Below are 22,812 nucleotides of genomic sequence, written 5' to 3' on the forward strand. Positions count from 1 at the left end.
GCTGGAGTGCAGTGGCCGGATCTCGGCTCACTGCAAGCTCCGCCTCCCGGGTTTGCGCCATTCTCCTGCCTCAGCCTCCCGAGTGGCTGGGACTACAGGCGCCCGCCACCTCACCCGGCTAGTTTTTTTGTATTTTTTAGTAGAGACGGGGTTTCACTGTGTTAGCCAGGATGGTCTCGATCTCCTGACCTCGTGATCCTCCCGTCTTGGCCTCCCAAAGTGCTGGGATTACAGGCTTGAGCCACCGCGCCCGGCCAAATTTATCAGTATTTTACATGTACATCTCTGTGCATTCTGGAGTTATGGCTAGCCTAGAAAGGCTTTCTTCCTGAGGTTATTTAAGAATTCTTCTCCTTTTTCCTAGTGTTGTCATTTTTTTTTTTTTTTTTTGAGATGGAGCGTCACTCTGTTGCCCATGCTGGAGTGCAGTGGCCAGATCTCGGCTCACTGCAAGCTCCGCCTCCCGGGTTTGCGCCATTCTCCTGCCTCAGCCTCCCGAGTGGCTGGGACTACAGGCGCCCGCCACCTCACCCGGCTAGTTTTTTGTATTTTTTAGTAGAGACGGGGTTTCACCGTGTTAGCCAGGATGGTCTCGATCTCCTGACCTCGTGATCCGCCCGTCTTGGCCTCCCAAAGTGCTGGGATTACAGGCTTGAGCCACCGCGCCCGGCCAAATTTATCAGTATTTTACATGTACATCTCTGTGCATTCTGGAGTTATGGCTAGCCTAGAAAGGCTTTCTTCCTGAGGTTATTTAAGAATTCTCCTTTTTCCTAGTGTTGTGATGAGTTTTTTTTTTTTTTGAGATGGAGCGTCACTCTGTTGCCCATGCTGGAGTGCAATGGCACAATCTTGGCTCGCTGCAATCTCCACCTCTTGTGTTCAAGCGATTCTCCCACCTCGGCCTCCGGAGTAGCTGGGATTACAGGTGCACGCCACCATGCCCGGCTGATTTTTCGGGTATTTTTTAGTAGAGACGGCCTTTCACCATGTTGGCCACGCTGGTTTCAAACTCCTGAACTCACGTGATCCACCTGCCTTAGCCTCCCAAAGTGCTAGTGTGTCCGGAATTGGTGGGTTCTTGGTCTCATTGACTTCAAGAATGAAGCTGGGGACCCTCACAGTGAGTGTTACAGTTCTTAAAGATGGTGGGTCTGGAGTTTGTTCCTGCCGATGTTCAGATGTGTTCAGAGTTTCTTCCTTCTGCTGGGTTCGTGGTTTTGCTGGCTTCAGGATCGAAGTTGCAGACCTTCGCAGTGAGTGTTACAGTTCTCAAGGCAGCACTTCTGGAGTTGTTCATTCCTCCCGGTGGCTTCGTGGTCTCGTTGGCCTCAGGAGTGAAGCTGCAGACCTTCGTGGTAAGTTTTACAGCTCATTAAGCTGTCATGGACCCACAGAGTGAGCAGCAGCAACACTTGTAAAAAGTCAAACAACAAAGCTCCCACAGCACAGAAGGAAACCTACCTGTTTGCCCTGTAGCTAGTTCAGGCTGCCTGCTTTTATTCCCTTATCTGGCCCCACCCACTTTCTGCTGATTGGTCCAACTTACAGAGAGCTGATTGGTCTATTTTACAGAGAGTTGATTGGTCCATTTTGACAGAGTGCTGACTGGTGCATTTACAATCCCTTAGCTAGACATAAAGGTTCTCCAAGTCCCCACTAGACCCAGGAACCCGGTTGGCTTCACCGAGTGGATCCCGCACCAGGGCCCCAGGCGGAGCTGTCCGCTGGTCCTGGGCCGTGCACCCGCACTCCTCAGCCTTGGGCAGTTGACGAGAGCGGGCGCCGCTGAGCAGGGATCGGCGCTCGTTGTCGGGTCGCAGCTGGAGCCCACCACGGGGATTCGGGCATGGCGGGCTGCAGGTCTCGAGCCTTGCCCAGCGGGGAGGCAGCTGAGGCCCGGCGAGAATTCGAGCATAGCGCTGGCGCACTGGCACTGCTGGGGGACCCGGTGCACCCTCTGCAGCTGCTAGCTCAGATGCTAAGCCCCTCACTGCCTGGGGCTGGTGGCGAGTGCGGGCCCGCCGAGCCCACTCCCACCAGGAGCTCATGTTGGCCCGCAAGCGCCACGCGCAGCCCCAGTTCCCTCCCGCACCTCTCCCTCCACATCTCCCCACAAACAGAGGGAGCTGGCTCCAGCTTCTGCCAGCCCGGAGAGGGGCTCCCACAGTGCGGTGGCGGCCTGAAGGGCTCCTCAAGCGCCGCCGGAGTGGACACCGAGGCGGAGGAGGCGCCGAGAACGAGGGCTGCTAGCATGTTGTTACCTCTCACTAGGATTACAGGCATGAGCCACTGCGCCGGGCCGTGAGTTTGATTTTTATTCATAAGAATTGATTTGGTTCCCCATCTGAATTTCTTATGCCAAATTAAAATCCAAATGGTCCAAATATTTATGAATACAATTCATAAATGCAAAAGTCTTGGTTCCCTACCTGAATTTCTCTACACCAAATTAAATTCCAAATGGTTATTCATAAATCTTTGAATGACTGGGTTTTTTTCTTGTTGTTGTTTTGTTTGAGACCTAGTCTCACTCTGTCTTCCAGGCTGGAGTGCAGTGGGGCAATCTCGGCTTACTGCAACCTGTTCCTCAGGTTCAAGCGATTCTCCTGCCTCAGCCTCTGGAGTAGCTAGGATTACAGGCATGTGCGGCCACACCTGGCTAATTTTTGTAATTTTAGTAGAATGGGGTTTCGCCATATTGGCCAGGCTGGTCTTGAACTCCTGACCTCAGGTGATCTGCCCGCATCGGACTCCCAAAGTGATGGGATTACAGGTGTGAGCTACCACACCCGGTCTGTCTTTGAACCATTTGGAATTTAATTTGGTATAAGAAATTCAGATAGGAAATCTAGACTTTTCAGATAGCTCTCCAGTTGTCCCAGAATCATTTACTGAATAATCTATTATTCTTGCATTTTTTTCTTTTTAAATATTTTACATTTATATTTATAAAGATGGGGTCTTCCTATCTTGCCCAGGCTGGTTTTGAACTCCTGGTCTCAAGTGATCCTCCTGCCTCAGCCTCCCAAAGTGCTGGAATTATAGGCTTGAGCAAATGTGCCCAGCTGGATGATTTGATCCTACATGAATTAGATATAACTGGGTTCACATTCTAGATTCACTGCTTGCTACTGGTCTTGTGCAAGATGTAATTTGATTTCCCTATCCATAGAACTAGGCCAATAACATCTGCCCATAGCGTCGTGAGAAATGAATGAGATGTATAGTCTTGCAAGAAAACTGGCAGAAAATTACATACAGGACAGAAAATAAATATTGGTTCCTCTTGTTTCCTGAAGATTCTGTGGCCTCCTTGAGGCATTGGCTTAGATGCTCATATTCGTCCATGATTATGCAAGCTCTTTACGAGCACTGGCAGGAAAGGCAGCCAAGGTTGGCCCTAGGGTATCACAGGGAACAAAGTGCTGCTTTCAGTCCTATCCAGAGTAACCACATGGATCTCCTGTGAGGAACTGGCCTTTTGAGCCATGTTGTGTGGCCGGTAAGGGTTGTTGATTACCCAGAGATGATTTATGTAAATTACTAGCATAATGGTCCTGTGACAGTGACTCTGATAGATGATGCAAGTCCCTGGAGGTTTCCGGAAGGCGGAAGGACACGGGGTAGAAGTGGGAGGATTTGTTCTTAGAAACAGCGTTGGGGGCCGGGCGCAGTGGCTTATGCCTGTAATCCCAGCACTTTGGGAGGCCAAGGCGGGTGGATCACAAGGTCAGGAGTTCGAGACCAGCCTGGCCAATATGGTGAAACCCCGTCCCTACTAAAAATACAAAAAATTAGCTGGGCGTGGTGGCAGGCTCCTGTAGTCCCAGCTACTCGGGAGGCTGAGGCAGGAGAATCGCTTGAACCTGGGAGGCAGAGCTTGTAGTCGTGAGCCGAGATCGTGCCACTGCCCTCAAGCCTGGGCGACAGAGCGAGACTCTGTCTCAAAAAAACAAAAAACAAAAAACAAAAAAAAAACAGCCAGGCATGGTGGTGTGTGGCTGTAGTCCCAGCTACTTGGGAGGCTGAGGCAGGAGAATTGCTTGAACCCAGGAGGAGGAGGTTGCAGTGAGCAGAGATAGCACCACTGACTCCAGCCTAGGCAGCACAGTAATACTCCATCTCAAAAAAAAAAAAAAATGCCATTATGGGTCGGTCTTGATTTCTTTACACATATACACCTGCTCTAATTTTAGATAGGTCATTTGGCTATGCAGTCATTGAGTTTACAGCTAAAGGCTGTACTTCAATTATTCATAGTACTTCCTACAGGACTGAATTTGTGATTCTGTGTTATCGCAGTTCAAATGAGCATTGGAACTATTGTCTGCTTAGTAATCAGAGAGCTTTTGTCTTTATGCTGTGATTCCAGAATTTCTCCCCTACTTGATTCCTGATCTCGATTTTTAAAAAATACTTCTTAAGAAGACTGAGATTTTCATGTCATAATTAGGGATAATTAAAATGCAAATACAGCTAGGGAGTTTATACTGACATATTTGGAGTATCTCTTCCCCGCTAGAATGTGAACTTCTTAGGGGTAGGAACTTTATTTTGTACCCTACTATATCCCCAGAGTATACTTACACAAGTGGCATATAGTTCGTGCTTAATCAATATTTGCTGAATGAATGAGCAAATGAGAGTCTATATTAATGTGTCAATTATTGTAGCAGTCAGCATTTCCTTTGTCTACCTTTTTTTTTTTTTTATGCCTTTATACATTTTAGGCTTTATACATGCTGCATCCTCTTTCTGCAATGCCTTTTCTCTGCCTTTTACTCCTCCATCGCCTCTTCTGAACCTGCAGAAGGTATAATAATCCTTTAAAACTCCCCTTGGTTTGGTAAAACGCTCCTTGATTCCTATCTTCCTCCTCAAATCAATCCTTAAAAAAAAAAAAAAAAAATCAGCTGGGCTCCTGTAGCCTTTTTTTTTTTTTTTTTTTTGAGACGGAGTTTTGCTTTTGTTGCCCAGGCTGGAGTGCAATGGTGCGCTCTCAGCTCACTGCAACCTCCGCCTCCTGGGTTCAAGTGACTCTACTGCCTCAGCCTCCCAAGTAGCTGGGATTACGAGCATGCACCACCACACCCTGCTAATTTTTGTATTTTTAGTAGAGATGGGGTTTCACCATGTTGACCAGGCTGGTCTTGAACTCCTGACCTCAGGTGATCCACCTGCCTCAGTCTCCCAAAGTGTTGGGATTACAGGTGTGAGCCACCTCGCCCGGCCTCCTGTAGCCCTTTGTGTATAATCCTGTTATAAAAGGAATCATTTTGTCCTGTAATGATTTGTTTACATGTCAGCCTCTGCCGTTAGAAATGAGTTCTTTGTTGGCTGGGCACAGTGGCTCATGCCTGTAATCCCAGTAGTTTGGGAGGCCGAGGTGGGTAGACTATGAGGACAGGAGTACAAGACCAGCCTCGCCAAGATGGTGAAACCCGTCTCTACTAAAAATACAAAAAAAATTAGCCAAGTGTGGTGGTGGACACCTGTAATCCCAGCTACTCGGGAGGCTGAGGCAGAGAATTGCTTGAACCCGGGAGGCGGAGGTTGCAGTCAGCTGAGATCACGCCACTGCACTCCAGCCTGGGCGACTGAGCAAGACTCCATCTCAAAAAAAAGAAAAAAAAAAAAAGAAATGAGTTCTTTGGGCCAGGCGCGGTGGCTCACACCTGTAATCCTGACACTTCGGGAGGCTGAGGCAGGTGGATTACCTGAGGTCAGGCGTTTGAGATCAGCCTGGCCAACATGGGAGAACCCCGTCTCTACTAAAAATACAAAAAATTAGCCAGGTGTGGTGGTGTATGCCTGTAATCCCAGCTACTTGGGAGACTGAGGCAGGAGAATTGCTTGAACCCAGGAGGTGGAGGTTGCACTGAGCTGAGATTGTGCCATTGCACTCCAGCCTGGGCAACAAGGTGAAACTCTGTCTCAAGAAAACAAAAACAAACAAGAAATGAGTTCTTTGAGGTTGTGATATTGTTCACCCAGGCTGGAGTGCAGTGGTGCGATCTCCGCAAGTTCCGCCTCCCGGGTTCATGCCATTCTCCAGCCTCAGCTTCCCGAGTAGCTGGGACTACAGGCACCCGCCACCAGGCCCCGCTAACTTTTTATAATTTTAGTAGAGACGGGGTTTCACCATGTTAGCCAGGATGGTCTCGATCTCCTGACCTTGTGATCCGCAGCCTCGGTCTCCTAAAGTGCTGGGATTACAGGGGTGAGCCACCGCGCCCAGCCGATAATGTGTATTTCTTTGGTATCCTCACTCTTACTGTAGTGACTGGTTTATGGCAGATGTTTAATAAACATCACTGACAACTGACTGAATCTTGCAAGTGGTCCTTCACCCTGCAGGGTTCCAGAAAGATCTCAGACAACTCCTTGTTAAGGAGTGCATTACAAAATCATTTTCTTTAAAAGCACTATTTTGGATAGGAAATCTTCCTCCCTACTAATGTTTTCTTTTGCTAAATCTCTTTATTCTGTATTCAAATGGAATGATTCGTGTGGAAACACAGAGTATAGCCCATAAATAAGGGATTTAGAAATACTTGGTCAGATTTCAAGGTGGGATTGATTAACTTGGTTTTCCACTCTTTGGATGCTTTCTGGTTACTTTGATGCCATAGAAACCTCAAAAATAGTGACATTTAGGGAGGGTTTGAATACCTATCCTGAGGAAAAACAAATGGTTTGACTATTGGGAACCAAACTCCTATTGGTGTCGGACAGGGGAATTATGTTGTATAACGTAGTATCTCATGTCTCCAGCTATAAGAGGATTGTGGCCTGCTCAGGTTGCTATGGTTGTGACTATGACAACTCTGGAAAACATGGGAGAGATGCCAAGAAGAGGGCGTGGTAATGGTCATGGGCACAAGAGAACAAATGTCCAAGAGTAGGGACTGCATAGGGTCCTTGGATTCCAGTGGTTGTCCTTGGATTCCAGTGGCAGGGAGTCAAAACCCTATTCGAAGATCTGACTTCCACATTCTATTATTTACATAGAAGCAAACCCTCAACTACTAATAATTGATTCCTTTCATTCATCCATTCTGCTTTTTGTTATTTTGAGGAAGGAAATGAAGTAGAGGGAAGCAGCATAAGTACCTAGGCTATAACCCAAAGGGCTGCAGCTCTTGAGAACAGGCACTATTTAATTAAGCCAACTGTGAATTTGTGTGGGTGAAAGTAACAGCTGCTGATACTTAGGATATTTTTAAGTTGCACCCAGTTGCGATACTCTCTATGTCTATATATGGTCCTTCATGCTAAAGGACCTCATGGAGATGGGTGGGCTAAAAACACAGACTCTTTGAAACTACATCGTCATCTTTTCATCTCTGTCAGCACATCAGCAGCCTGCTCTCTGGGAAACTTCAGCAAGGTTAAATGTTAAACCATTCATCTGACCTACTCAGCAGTAACTCCTCCATCCCCCTACATTGTTGCTAGGCTTTTCTGAGATTCAAGGAGACTTATTTGTTTAGTTCCAATATACTTTCAAGCTGCCTAGTTACCATGTCTTGTGCACAACGTGCACTCCAGGCAAATAAACTTTTTCAGAGCACAGCAGATTGGAGCAACAAACAAGCCTAACAAATTGAGCCCCCTGAGCCCATGTGCTATCTGAAGTAAACCAAAACACAGCTGGTGGAGTTAATTTTAGACTTTCCAACCTTGGTAATGTCTTATCAATTTGGGAAAAGCTGTTTCGAATAGGCTCGAAAAGGACAGTCCCTCCTTCTCCCCATGGCAGCTTACTGCTATGTTGTTTGAGTTTAGTGGGAAAAACAATTAATTGTGGGCAATGGTAAACTTGATGTACCAAGAAATTCAATTCAGTATTTATTGAGCAAGTACAAGGCCCATGCAATACACTTTTTATTTTACTTTATTTTGAGACAGGTTCTTGCCCTGTCACCCAGACTGGAGTGCAGTGACTGGATCGCAGCTCACTGCAGCCTGGAACTCCTGAACTCAGGCACTCCTTCTGCCTTGCCTTCTCAAGTAGTTGGGACTACAGGTGCATACCTAGCATTTTTTTTTTTTTTTCTTGTGGAGATAGAGTTGCCCTGTGTTGCCCAGGCTGCTCATAAGATCCTCCTGCCTTGGCCTCCGAAAATGCTGGGATGCGTGAGCCACTGTACCTGGCCAATGAATCCTTCATAATTTTTGTCCTATGGACAAAATTATACAGAAAGCAGTACTTTCTAAAAAGTTCTGAAAGACTGGCTTTTTGAAAACAAAAATCAATTTTTATGTTGTGGTGCTTCAAAATACCAAAAGGGAGTTGGCATGATGATTAGGAAAGTCATTGTATCAAATTACGCTGTTTATGAATGTAACCAGAATTTAAATATAATACAAGCAGTATATACATGCTATTCACTTCTGAATACACAAAATCCAATACTCTGACCACCAAAATAGGTAAGATCCCTTTAATATATACTCATATACAGGCCAGGCACAGTGGCTCATGCCTGTAATCCCAGCACTTTGGGAGGCAGAGGTGGGCAGATCACCTGAGGTTAGGAGTTCAAGACCAGCCTGGGCAACATGGTGAAACTCTGTCTCTACTAAAAAATACAAAAATTAACCAGGTGTGGTGATGCACACCTGTAATCCCAGCTACTCGGGAGGCTGAGGCAGGAGAATCACTTGAACCCGGAGGTGGAGGTTGCAGTGAGCTGAGATTGTGCCACTGTACTCCAGCCTGGGCGACAGAGTGAGTGAGACTCTGTTTGAAAAAAGAAAAAAGACTTCATATACAACATGGCCCTTTCTTTCATGACACTTACACAGTTTCTAATTTTGCTTTTATTTATTCGATTACTTGTATTTCCCAGTGACCTATAGGATTCAGATGGCAAAGACTAGGTCCTTTTTTTTTTAAATTCTCAGAGGCCCATAGTAGACAATGAATTCTTGTTGAGCAGATAAATGATTATTACCCCAAATCTAGCTATTCTACTGCATAAACCTCATATTCAAAAGAATAATGAGCTTGAAGGGGACGGTACTGGGTTAGGTTTGTGGTCAATAGAATATTCCTTCTTCCTTTTTTTTGAGACGGAGTCTTGGTCTGTCGCCCAGGCTGGAGTGCAGTGGTGCCATCTCAGCTCACTGCAAGCTCCACCTCCAGGGTTCACGCCATTCTCCTGCCTCAGCCTCCCCAGTAGCTGGGACTACAGGCGCCCGCCACCATGCCCGGCTAATTTTTTTGTATTTTTAGCAGAGATGGGGTTTCACCATGTTAGCCATGATGGTCTCAATCTCCTGACCTCGTGATCCACTTGTCTCGGCCTCTCAAAGTGCTGGGATTACAGGTGTGAGCCACAGCGCCCGGCCTCCTTCTTCCATTTTAAACATTAAATAATAAGCTCTGTTTTTTTTTGTTTGTTTGTTTTTGTTTGAGACGGAGTTTCACTCTTGTTGCCCAGGCTGGAGTGCAATGACACGATCTCCGCTCACCACACCCTCCGCCTCCTGGGTTCAAGCGATTTTCCTGCCTCAGCCTCACAAGGAGCTGGGACTACAGGCATGCACCACCACACCCGGCTGATTTTTTTTGTATTTTTAGTAGAAACGGGGTTTCTCCATGTTGGTCAGGCTAGTCTCGAACTCCCGACCTCAGGTGATCCAACTGCCTTGGCCTCCCAAAGTGCTGGGATTACAGGCGTGAGCCACCACACCTGGCAGGCTCTGTGTTTTGATGCTTTGTGGGTTTTAGCAATAAATGAATGCACTGAAAGACACCAAGCTTCATCAGTCTTTCATGTCTCCATTCCTTTCTTTTTCTTTTTCTTTTTTTTGAGTTGGAGTCTTGCTCTGTTGCCCAGGCTGGAGTGCAGTGGTGTGATCTTGGCTCACTTCTTCCTCTGCCTCCCAGGATCAAGCGATTCTCCCGAATCAGCCTCCCGAGTAGCTGGGATTACAGGAACCCACCACCACGCCAGGCTAATTTTTGTATTTTCAGTAGATACGGGGTTTTGCCATGTCGGCTAGGCTGGTCTCAAACTCGTGATCTCAGGTGATCTGCCCGCCTCAGCCTCCCAAAGTGCTGGGATTACAGGCATGAGCCACTGTGATGAAAGAAAAAGCCACTTCTTTTTCTTTCTTTCTTTTTTTTTTTTTGACAGGGTCTCACTCTGTCACCCAGGCTGGAGTGCAGTGGTGTGACCTCAGCTTATTGCAACCTCTGCCTCCCAAGTTCAAGTGATTCTTGTGTCTCAACCTTCTGAATAGCTGGGATTACAGGGCGTGCCACCATGCCTGGCTACTTTTGTACTTTTAGTAGAAACGGGGTTTTACCACGTTGGCCAGTTGTCTCCAACTCCTGACCTCAAGAGATCCGCCCACCTCTGCCTCCCAAAGTGCTGGGATTGCAAGTGTGTGCCACCACGCCTGGCCCATTCTTTTCTATTATGTCAAATTAATCTGTCCTTGAGAAGCACTTAAAATTGTACATTGATTAGTCTTTAATGAAGCAAGATATAGAATTAAAATCTAAGGAGCACTGATAAGGGTCAGGTTGAATTGCTAGCTTTGTTAAGTGAGATTGTGTAGCATGCCAAAATACACTTAGGATATATTTATTCTTTTTTTTTTTTTTTCTTTTTTATAGAGATCGGGTCTCGCTATGTTTACTAGGCTGGTCTCAAACTCCTGACTTCAAGTAATCCTCCTATCTTGGCCTCCCAAAGTGCTGGGATTACAGGTGTGAGCCATGGCATCCAGCCTCAAATGAATATATATAAATATATATATACACACATACACACACACACACATATATATATATTTGCTTTTCTCTTTTTTTTTTTTTTAATTTTACTTTAAGTTCTGGGATATATGTGCAGAAAGTGCAGGTTTGTTACATAGGTATACATGTGCCATGGCGGTTTGCTGTACCTGTCAACCCCCATGGTGGTTAGATGCACCTATCAACCTGTCATCTAGGTTTTAAGCCCTGCATGCATTAGATATTTGTCCTAATGCTTTTCTTCCCTTTGCCCCTTACCCCAGTGACAGGCCCTGGTGTGTGATGTTCCCCTCCCTGTGTCCATGTGTTCTCATTGTTCAACTCCCACTTATGAGTGAGAACATGCAGTGTTTGCTTTCTGTTCTTGTGTTACTTTGCTGAGAATTATGGTTTCCAGCTTCATCCATGTTTCTGCAAAGGATATGAACTAATTCTTTTTTATGGTTGCATAGTATTCTATGGTGTATATGTGCCATATTTTTTTTATCCAGTCTATCATTGATGGGCATTTGGGTTGGTTCCAAGTCTTTGCTGTTGTAAATAGTGCTGCAATAAACATATGTGTGCATGTGTCTTTATTCAAATGAATATTTAAAGAGCATATGCCCACTCCTGTTCTGTTCTGTTATAGTATAATTTCAATTCTTTGAAAAGTTGGATAGAACAGAAATTTTAATAATCTTGCTCCATAAACAAAAGGTTATTAGATTTTGGTCAGGAGAGTAGCTTCTTGAAATTGAAATTTTTAGAAGAATGTAGTAGGAAATGTAGACTGGTGAGGGAGAAATGATAATTATAAATATCTATTTGAATATAACCTCTTTTGATTCTGAAATTCCCAATGTTTTTGGCATACTGAATACTTTTATGTGACAGTCATCATTTGATTTAAAGTCTAAGCTGGAATCATATTGTGTATTATTAACCTGACACCTCCCTCACATTTAGGCCAATATATTTACGTTTTATCAGGTGTTAATTCCAGGCAACTCTCCTAGTGGTATGATAAAGAAATACTCAGAAGGTATTTTTGCAGATTTTTTCCTCTGCCAATGTTTTCCTCTATTCAGTGTCACAGGATACATCTAAATTATGTCAGACCAAAACTAAGACTACCTAAGCCAAATCAGGGAGCAGTTTGGAAATGTGTGCCAGTAATTTGAAGGATGCCCCTGGCAGGAGAGAACTTTAGAACTGAAAGATACCTTAGAGATCATGTAATGATACAAGGCTCTCACTTTAATTGGGCTAAAACTGAGGCTCTAACAGGTCAACTCACTTACTCTTTCCAAAGATAATCAGTAACCTGGTAATGCAAGTCTTACTTTCAGAAGACCCTTAAAAGAATTATACAGGGCTGGGCGTGATGGCTCACACCTGTAATCCCAACACACTGGGAGGCCGAGGCGGGCAGATCACGAGGTCAGGAGTTCGAGACCAGCCTGGCCAACACAGTGGAACCCCGTCTCTACTAAAAATTCAAAAATTAGCTGGGTGTGGTGGCACACGCCTGTAATCCCTGCTACTTTGGAGGCTGAGGCAGGAGAACTGCTTGAACCCAGGAGGCAGAGGTTGCAGTGAGCCGAGATCACGCCACTGGACTCCAGCCTGGGCAACAGAGTGAGACTCCATCTTGAAAAAAAAAAAAAGATTTATACAGTAAGTCAGTACCATATCAATATTTGGAGCACAGGGTTTCATATCATAAATCTATTCTTTTCATTAAGATAAATCCTCCTCTTTCTTCTTTTTAGGGAATCTTTAAAAAATTTTTTAATTTAAAGTTCCAGGATACATGTGCAGGACATGCAGGTTTGTTACATAGGTAAACATGTGTGCCATGGTGGTTTGCTGCACCTATGAACCTATCACCTAGGTATTAAGCTCTGCATGCATCAGCTATTTATCCTGATCTGGTAATCTTTTGAGCCTGTAAGTTTTCTCATTCCAGTAATTTCTTTTCTTCCTGAGATAGTGCAAGATTCTAGTATTTTCTTCTATTAATTTTTTTTTTTTTTTTTTTTGAGACGGAGTCTCACTGTGTCACCCAGTGGGGAGTGCAGTGGTACGGTCTTTGCTCACTGCAACCTCTGCTTCCTGGGTTGGAGCAATTCTCCTGTCTCAGTCTCCCAAGTAGCTGGGATTACAGGTGTGTGCCACCATACCAGGCTAATTTTCGTATTTTTAGTAGAGACTGGGCTTGGCCATCGTCTTGAACTGGTCTTGAACTTTGGCTGGTCTTGAATTCCTTACCTCAGGTGACCCACCCACCTCGGCCTCCCAGAGTGCTGGGATTACAGGCATGAGCCACTGTGCCCGGCCTAAAAAGGTTTTTTAAAAAATTTTTTTAACCACTTTACCAACGTGCCAAATAATAGTGCATAAATGCAGTATAATACATTTCATATCTGTACCTACTTCAAAGTGTATTCTGCCCTTTGGAATAAGCCAAAGGTGAGCTAATATCTGCACATGATTTGTTTTGCTCAGATTCTTTGAAAACGTGTGGATTTCATGGGTGTTGTAAGAAGATGGACATCTTTTGGGTACTCACATTTCCCCCCTAAATTGGTAATGCTGTGGTGACATATTCAAGGTATGTGAAGGATTCTTAAACAGAATATAAAGGCTTGCCCTGGGCCCCATAACCCTGTGAGAATAAAAGTCCCTTTGCAAGTGGGTCTGAATAGCTTCTAGGATATTCTGTGCGTTAGAATGCTTACAAGCTTTGGCTCCCTAAGTGGTTACACCGATGACCACCCTACCTTGCTGGGTTCTGCGGTGAACTGAGCTCAGCTCTCCTCCTTGGCTCGCTTACTTTTCCCAGCTGCTGATGACAGCCTGGCTTGCCTGTTCAGGTAGTCACGGACCCTGACCTTCCCCTAGTTCAGGGTTTACAAATATTACTATAAAAAGACAGAGACCTTGAAAACCCATTTGATCCCTTTCCTCCAAGCCATTCCAACCTGATGAAACTCCCTCCTGTTTTTAAGTGGTAGCAGAGCAAGATGCCATCACCTTTCACCGCCCTTGGCCGGGCACTCACTGTGGGCCTAACTCCGTGGTAATTCCATCCCTCACTGCGGGACCCTGACATCTCGGAGCGGAAGCCCACTTCTCCCCTAACCTCCGGAGCCCAGCTGAGCGTCTCCCAGCGCTCTGCCACGACCCCCTAACCGGGTAGACGGGGGCCGGGCGGCCCCTGCGCACACGCTGGGCGTGGTCCCTGGCAGCAGAGAGGACCAGCAGGTGAGGGACCCCAGGCCGCAGCCAGACGGGAGGGGTGGGCTTGCACCGCTATCGCGAGAGCTCGTGAGGTGGGGGCGGCCGGGAGCTGGGGAGGGGCGCGCGGAGAGCCTGCAGCCCTGCCCCGCCTCCCTTTCCTTCCCCTCCCCTGGAGTGATTCAAGACGAGCGCTACCCACTTCCGCCCCCTCCGCCTGCCATTGGAACTAGCTGAGCCGAACTAGTTGCGGCCACCGAGCAACCAGGTCTCCGCACCTCCTCCTCCGTCTCCCTGTCTCCTGTTCCATTTGCGTTTTCTCTCCTTTCCTGGCCGACGCCGCTCCGAGGCCTCGCAACCGCCGAGCCTGCAGCCTGCACCGCGGCCAACATGAGCTTCTTGTTGTGAGTAGCCAGGCCCCGCACGCGCCGGCTTTGTTCGGGTGGACCTGGGCCCCCGCCCGCTGCCCGCTGCCTTCCGCCCGGCGTTCGCCGCCCACCCTCGTCCCCACCCTCCTGGCCCCGCGCTGCCCGGGCCGGGCGTCACCACCAAGCGGGGCCCCGGGACTGCGCGGAGCGCTCCAACTAGTCTAACCACCGCCTCCCCATCGGGCTTCGAGTACGCGTGGGCTCCTCCAGCCCTGAGGAGGTTCTTTCCCCCTGGCACACCCCGGGGCCAGCGCCTGGATTCCTTCATCACCCCCGTCTCTGCCCTCGCTCGCATTCCTGGGCTTGTTTGCGCGCTTCTCGTGGGTATCTCCCACTGTCCTGCACAACCCATATCCAACCAGTGCCCGGTCGAAGGGCTCCGTCGCGGCTGCCCAATGCTCTTTTCTGGGTCCCAAGCACAGAAGATAGACTGTCGTACTTTCCCCCGTCATCCCAGGACCCTTTTAACTTCCTCTCTCGTCTTAGGGCTGGGAAGTTGGGATGACAAGTTCTGTACTTGTAACACTGAAACAAGGCTGCTTGCGGGTCGGGATCCCTTGGACACAGACTGGGGTCCCCAGGAAAGGGGTCTGGAGCCGCCTCCTTGCTTCCTCGAGGCGCCCTTCTTGCCAGAGTACTTTCCTGAAGAAGACGAGTTTTATCTTTTTAGACAACCAGCAAATAGGTTTTGGATAGTGTACCCTGCTAGGTTGATTAGGTCCTCTGGGGAGTTGTTTGGAAAATCATTTGTAAATGCCAACTTTGGCGTCATATTTAGTGCTGGTCATTATTTCACTTACTTATCGTTTGTTCCAGACGAGTGGGGGGAACGTGGAGAGGGAAGGGCAGAAGGATGGGATGGCCACATGTGGATATGGAGGCAGTAGATAAGCCTCAGGTCGTCTGAAAACAGGGGTTACACCCTGAGGAATAACTCCTTTGAAGGCTTCGTTGTGATGCACTCATTCCATGTTTAGTCTGTGTTTAGAAAACTAATAAAAACTCAGAGGTTGAAACTCGTCCCATATATACTCTTTTACTGTTGTGGAGAAATTAGCATTTAAAGATTATTTTCTTATGATTTCCTTTCTTTCCTTGACTAATAATTTTTAGTTATTATATTGACGTCTGAATACTGAGAATTTAATTCACCCTTCTTTTTTTTTTTTTTTGAGATGGAGTCTCGCTCTGTCGCCCAGGCTGGAGTGCAGTAGTGTGGTCTCGGCTCACTGCAAGCTCCGCCTCCTGGGTTCACGCCTCAGCCTCCCGAGTAGCTGGGACTGCAGGCACCCGCCACCACGCCCGAAACGGGGTTTCACCATGTTCGCCGGGATGGTCTTGATTTCCTGACCTCGTGATCCACCTGCCTCGGCCTCCCAAAGTGCTGGGATTATAGGCGGGAGCCACCGCGCCCTGCCAGTTCACCCTTATTTTCACATGCTTACATCTAGAATTTTTTTTTTAGGGTGTTTAAGCAAAACTGAACAATCACAGAAGGCTGACCTAGGGGCAGACTTGCTATTTCCAATATGCATAGGGGACCCGGCATGTGTTAACTTGCCTAAAACGTTTATACTGTGAAAGGGATTTCTTAGGCTCCTCCTAGAAGTTGATTCTGAGTTTGTCAGATTGACATAGGGCTAGATGACAGGACTGGGTGACTTTATAAAAAAGTCCTTGTTTCCTATTTTAATTCTAATTTTCTTTTTTTTTTTTTTTTGAAACGGAGTCTCTGCTCTGTCATCCAGAATGGAGTGTGTGGTGGCGTGATCTCGGCTCACTGCAACCTCCGCCTGCCGGGTTCAAGCGGTTCTCCTGCCTTAGCCTCCTAAGTAGCTGGCACTACAGGCCGGCGCCACCACGCCTGGCTAATTTTTGTATTTTTTAGTAGAGATGGGGGTTTCACCATGTTGGCCAGGCTGGTCTCGAACTCCTGACTTCAAGTGATCTGTCCGCCTCGATCTCCCAAAATGCTGGGATTACAGACGTGAGCCACCGCGCCTGGGCAGTTTCTTGTTTTAGTTCTAATCACCATATTCAAGCATCTCAGCTTGAAGCTTCTCGTCTTGAGCTTAATTTTACATTGCTAATGTTTTTTTTCAAGAATTTAGAAGCTGTATTCAAAATAGCGCTGTAGATGATGTCCATGACTACTGCTGATGGGCTTGTGTCTAGTAAGCTAAATTGGTTAAAGCAAGGCCGGGCACGGTGGCTGACGCCTGTAATCCCAGCACTTTGGGAGGCCAAGGCGGGCAGTTCATCAGGTCAGGAGTTCGAGATCAGCCTGGCCAATATGGTGAAACCCCATCTCTACTAAAAATACAAAAATTAGCTGGGTGAGGTGGCGTGCTGGTAATCCCAGCTACTCGGGAGGCGGAGACAGGAGGATCACTTGAACCCGGGAGGTAGAGGTTGAAGTGAGATGAGATCGTGCCACTGCACTTCAGCCTGGGTGACAGAGCGAGACTCCATCTCAAAAAAAAAAAAAAAAAAATTGGTTAAAGCAGGGGAGAGCCATATTTGGCTGAAACTAGGGGATGGAGAAGGTTCTGATGCTATTTTTTGAATACAAATACAGTAGTGTCCTATTTTTACATGGCTCAGTGTTTAATATAGATTCAGAAGTGTGATAGATTAGTTCATTTCTCCTGAAGGTTAGTAACTACAAAAGAAATCTTGCTGTAACTAATGTATATAGCGCCGTAGAGCATTTGCACCGTTTGGAGCACAATTTTCCAGTTAGGTTACATCTATCTAGCATTTGATATATTCTCAACCTATTTAGCCCATGTGCTTCACAATCAGAAAAGTTAATTCATTTTTACTTTTGGTCTTTGCCCACCATCAATTAAAAATACAAAGTGAATACCACATAGAAATGATTATTATTGGAAGTGAAAGAACAAAGCTTTGGTTATTTCATCTGTTTGTTATTTGGTATAACTGTCTGAATACTGTTTTTTTTGTTTTTTGTTTTTTTTGAGACGAGCTCACTCTGTTGCCCAGGATGGAGTGCAGTGGCGTGGTCACAGCTCAATCAGTGTAGCTTTGACTTCCCAGGCTCAGTGATTCTTTCATCTGAAACCCCCTCCCCACCACAAGTAGCTGGTACCACAGGTATGTGCCACTATGCCTGGCTGATTTTTTTTTTTTTTTTTCCGGTAGAGTCAGGGTTTTGCCATGTCACCCAGGCTGGTCTCCTGGGCTCAAACAATCCACTCATCTTGGCCTTCCAAAGGGCTGAGATTACAGGTGTGAGCCATCGCACCTGGCCGTCTGAATACTATTTCTTTACCAACAGATGAGCAGAGAAGGAAAGAGTTACAGCTTAGGAGTTAAATACAAATATTTTCCTCCCATTCTTGAAAGCTTACTGGGAAGCCTACTATCAGTGGATGAAGCAGAGGAAATAAGGGCAATGCAAGATAGGGCTGCAAAGGTGGTGACTCATGACTCTTGAGGGCTCTAAGATAGAAGGAAAGAATTACTACTGATTTTTAAAAGGCGCACTGTGGGCCGGGCGCGGTGACTCCTGCTTGTAATTCCAACACTTTGGGAGGCTGAGGTGGGCGGATCACTTGAGCCCAGAGTTCCACACCAGCCTGGACAACATGGCAAAACTCTGTTTCTACCCCAAAAATACAAAAATTAGCCAGGTGTGTGGCAGTGTGAGCCTGTAGTCCCAGCTACTCTGGGGGCTGAGGTGGAAGGGTCATCTGAGCCTGAGGAGATTGAAGACATCAAGGCTGTAGTGAGACATAATCACGCCACTGCACTCCAGCCTGGCCCATAGAGAGTGAGACATTGTCTTTAAAAAAAGGCCAGTCGCGGGACATCGTGGCTCAGGCCTGTAATCCCAGCACTTTGGGAGGCCGAGGTGGGTGGATCACTTGAGGTCAGGAGTTCGAGACCAGCCTGACCAAGAAATGAAACCCCATGTCTACTAAAAATAAAAAAATTAGCTGGGCGTGATGGTGGAGGCCTGTAATCCCAGCTACATGGGAGACTGACTAGGAGAATCACTTGAATCCAGGAGGCGGAGGTTGCAGTGGGCCAAGATTATGCCACTGCACTCCAGCCTGTACGACAGAGTGAGACCATCTCAAAAAAAGAGAAAAAACAAAATTGCTGTGCCAGGCGCTGATGTAGATGTTGGGCACCATTTGTGACAAAAGAGAAAAAAATCCCTGCATTGGTGGGACTTATGTTCTGGTAAGTGTCCGTAAATACTAAACATCAATAAATCATGTAGTATGGCAGAAGGTCGTAAGTGCCATGAAACAAAGGAGAGCAGGGTATAGAGATTTTTGAATAGGGAGTTGAGACAGATTAGGATAATCCCCAGAGTGGGTTCCCAGATCATCTGCAGGAATGATACCTTTGTGTAGCTTTTGTATAAACTCTCAGGATAAATTTGCACTCCGTGTGTGGGTCTGGCTGGGACAGAGCTTTGGTTGTGCCGCAGGTTGGCCTCTGTGTATCTTCAGATTAAGCTAAACTCTCATGGTAGATATGGAAACTTCACAGGGACCTCATTTAATTTTGTGGACTCAAATCTTTTAAACACATCCTTAGCACCTGCTGTGTACCAGGCATTGAGGAAGATATGAGATTCCAGAGATGGTGGATGGTATATAGTCATCTATGATAGATGCAGTACAATCATGGGGGCCCAAAGTATGTGTAGCAATTTGTTCTACTTAGGCTTTAGGAAAGTTTCATGAAAGAAGTGGGTGATAATTAATGGAAGGTGAACAGGAGCTCTCTAAGAAGACAAGGGGAAGTGGGAGATTACAGTCAGAGGAAACATCTTTGAGTCAAGAATTTGCCTGTGAATTGTTCACCTTCATGTTTGTGCAAGAGGCCATAGAATTTTGGAGCTGACGGGTCTATTAGTAACATGGCCTGCGTACTACTTTTAGCTAAAGAGGCAAAAATCACCGACTTCAGGTTGGTGGCTAATTATTGGCCTGGGGACAATTGGTCTTTTGACGTAGGGGTTTTTCTTTCCTGACATTTTAGGCATATGAAAGGCAGGGAAATTGAGGATAAAAGTGAGTTCTGAGTAATCATTCAAAAAGTATATTGCATGTTCTCTGAGTTTGTAGCATTTTTAAGTTATGGGTCTCTTTTGACTAATGGAATTCTGAAAAAAAAATTTGACTTGGAAAAGACCAAAGTGTAATTTCCTAATGTAAGGCTACTTATTTGGAATGGAGTTAAAACAAGTACATTTAACTATTTCTTGTTAAGAGACAGTGTCAGCCAAGGGCGGTGGCTCACACCTATAACTCCAGCACTTTGGGAGACTGAGGGGGTGGAACCTTGAGCCCCAGACTTTGAGAACAGCCTGGGTAACATGGCAAAACCCCCATCTCTACCAAAAACGTTAGCCAGGTGGTGGTGGTGCTCAGCTGCTTGTGAGGCTGAAGTGGGTGGATTGCTTGAACCCAGGAGGCAGAAGCTTCAGTGAGCCAGGATTGCACCATTGCACTCCAGCCTGGGTGACAGAGTGAGACTCAGTCTTAAAAAATAATTTAAAAAGAGACTGGGTCTTACTGTGTTGCCCGCGCTGGCCTCAAACTCATAGGCTTAAGCAGTCCTCCCACCTCAACCTCCAGAGTAGCTGAGATTATAGGTGCGTGCTACCACACCTGGCTACAGTTAACTTATAAATGAAAGTCTGTAGGAAAGGTGATTTGGGAATGTGAATGACTGAACCAGGTGAATTTCTTCTTTCTTTCTTTCTTTTTTTAATGTCAACAATGAAAGCTGAACTAGGTCTATTTCTGTACAGGAAGAAACAGATGGATTGGGAAAGGAAGGAAAAAAGGAAGGAAATAACTTACTGAGCACTGTGCTACATACCTTCCATTTGTCATTCTTAAGATGAGCAATTTAGGCCGGGTGCGGTGGCTCATGTCTGTAATCCCAGCAGTTTCGGAGGCTGAGGCGGCTGGATCATGAGGTCAGGAGTTTGAGACCAGCCTGACCAACATGGTGAAACCCTTTCTTTACTAAAAGTACAAAAAAATTAGCCAGACAAGGTGGCACGTGCCTGTAGTCCCAGCTACTCAGGAGGCTGAGGCAGTAGAATCGCTTGAACCCGTGAGGTGGAGGTTGCAGTGAGCCGAGATCATGCCACCGCACTCTAGCTTGGGCAGCAGAGTGAGACTTCATCTTTAAAAAAAAAAAAAGATTAGCAATTTAGCAGCACTTTGGGAGGCAGAGGTGGGTGGATCATGAAGTCAGGAGTTCAAGACCAGCCTGGCCAACATGGTGAAACCCTGTCTCTACTAAAAATACGAAAAATAGCTAGACATAGTGGCGGGCACCTGTAATCTCAGCTACCTGGGAGGCTGAGGCAGGAGAATCGTTTGAACCTGGGAGACGGAGGTTGCAGTGAGCCGAGATTGCGCCATTGCACTCCAGCCTGAGCGACAGAGCGAGACTCCGTGTCAAAAAAAAAAAAAAAAAGCAGTTTAGGAAAAGAGACTCATGATAGTGCTATGTTTATATGTGTTTATATGTGTCTGTCTCTGCCTCCCTGTCTCTCTCTCTGTCTCTCACTTCCCTCCAAACCCCAAAAGCCAACATCTTGTTTTCAGGCAAATTATTTAACTGATTTTAATGCTTCAGCAGCCTCACCTTTAAAAAAAAGTTAATAATTTAAAAGAATAATCAAATAGGCCAGGCGTTGTAGCTCATGCTTGTAATCCCAGCACGTTGGGAGGTTGAGGCAGAAGGATGGCTTGAGCCAATTTGAGTTATAGTGAGCTATACTTGCGCCAGTACACTCTAGCCTGGGTGACTGAGCAAGACCCTACCTCTAAAAAGAAAATGTAAAAAAAAAACCAATAATAGTTCATTGAATGTTTACTATGTGCCAGGGACAAAGTGTTTTAAATAGTTAACTCAGTTCAGTAACTAGCAGGAATCCTGTTTTACAGATAAGGAAACTAGCACAGAGAGGTTACATATTTTATCAAAATCATATAGCCAGTAAATAGTGTAGCTGGAATTTTGAGTCCTGGAAGTCTAGGTCCAGAGATCCTGTCTTAATACTTCTTTTTTTTTTTTTTTTTTTTGAGACGGAATCTTGCTCTGTCACCCAGGCTGGAGTGCAGTGGCGCAGTCTTGGCTCACTGCAACCTCTGCCTTGCAAGTTCAAGCAATTCTCCCTGCCTTGGCCTCCCAAGTAGCTGGGATTACAGGCTCCCTCCACCATTACAGGTGCCCTCCACCATGCCTGGCTAATTTTTGTTAGTAGAGATGGGGTTTTCACCATATTTAGTAGAGACAGGGTTTTCACCATGTTGGCCATGCTGGTCTCAAACTCCTGACCTCAGGTGATCCACCCACCTCGGCCTCCCAAAGTGCTGGGATTACAGGTATGAGCCGCCACGCCCGGCCTTTTTTTTTTGGAGACAGAGTTTCGCTCTGTCACCCAGTCTGCAGTGTAGTGGCGTGATCTCAACTCACTGCAAACTCTGTCTCCTGGGTTCAAGTGACTCTCCTGCCTCAGCCTACTGAGTATCTGGGACTACAGGTGTGCACCACCACGCCCAGCTAATTTTTGTATTTTTAGTAGAGATGGGGGTTTGCCATGTTGACCAGGCTGGTCTCGAACTCCTGGCCTCAGGCAGTCTGCCTGCCTCGGCCTCCCGAAGCGCTGGGATTATAGGTGGGAGCCATTGCGTCCAGCTGATCCTGCCTTATACTATCTTATCTATAATTAACAAAACTATGTATATCTATATGTAGATGTATATACACACATACACATGCATGTATATACATATATACACACGTACATGTATGTATATATGTGTGTATATCTATCTAAATATTTTTTCTCCAAGCTGATATTCAAGTAGGCCTTGTTATTAAGAGAAGTCTTCAGTTACCAGGTGTTACTGTCTCATGCTGCTGGGACTCTTTTCTAAGATTCACCAATAATACACTAGTAGAAGATAAAATAGTAACTTTTAAATTAATATAATATTCAAGTGTTTTTAACCTTTATCTTTAGTGTAAAAATAATATACATGTTGGAGAAATCACTAAATAATGGTAGGAAAAGGAAGAAAATAAAAATCATTCATAATCACACCTTTGGAGACAACTGTTGTTTGTATTAGGGATACAACTACTTCTGAATCTTTTTTTTTTGTTTTGAAACAGAGCCTCGCTCTGTCACCCAGGTTGGAGTGCAGTGGAATGATCTCAGCTCACTGCAACCTCCGCCTCCCAGGTTTAAGCAGTTCTCCTGCCTCGGCCTCTAGAGCAGCTGGGACTACAGGCGCCCGCCACCACGCCCGGCTAATTAATTTTTGTACTTTTAGTAGGCATGGGGTTTCACCATATTGGCCAGGCTGGTCTCGAACT

The 22,812-nt window shown here is 46.1% G+C and overlaps 1 protein-coding gene across 6 annotated transcripts in view; it reads left to right on the top strand.

The window, feature by feature from the left end:
* Positions 1–14,150: 14,150 nt before the first annotated feature.
* MOB1B (MOB kinase activator 1B) overlaps positions 14,151–22,812 on the top strand; it is a 79,034-nt gene continuing 70,372 nt past the window's right edge. For 2 of the 6 annotated variants that reach the window (XM_021938548.2, XM_017958781.3), the window contains exon 1: positions 14,151–14,400. Coding sequence is in view for 2 of the 6 variants with exons in the window: in XM_021938550.2 (XP_021794242.1) it covers positions 14,387–14,400 (14 nt within the window). In the remaining 4 variants the exon portion in view is untranslated. The remainder of the gene's footprint in view (positions 14,401–22,812) is intronic. The other 4 variants (XM_031664482.1, XM_021938550.2, XM_009206969.4 and 1 more) reach the window with 2 other exon arrangements.

Source organism: Papio anubis, chromosome 3 (assembly GCF_008728515.1).
Source record: "Papio anubis isolate 15944 chromosome 3, Panubis1.0, whole genome shotgun sequence".
Classification (NCBI taxonomy): domain Eukaryota; kingdom Metazoa; phylum Chordata; class Mammalia; order Primates; family Cercopithecidae; genus Papio; species Papio anubis.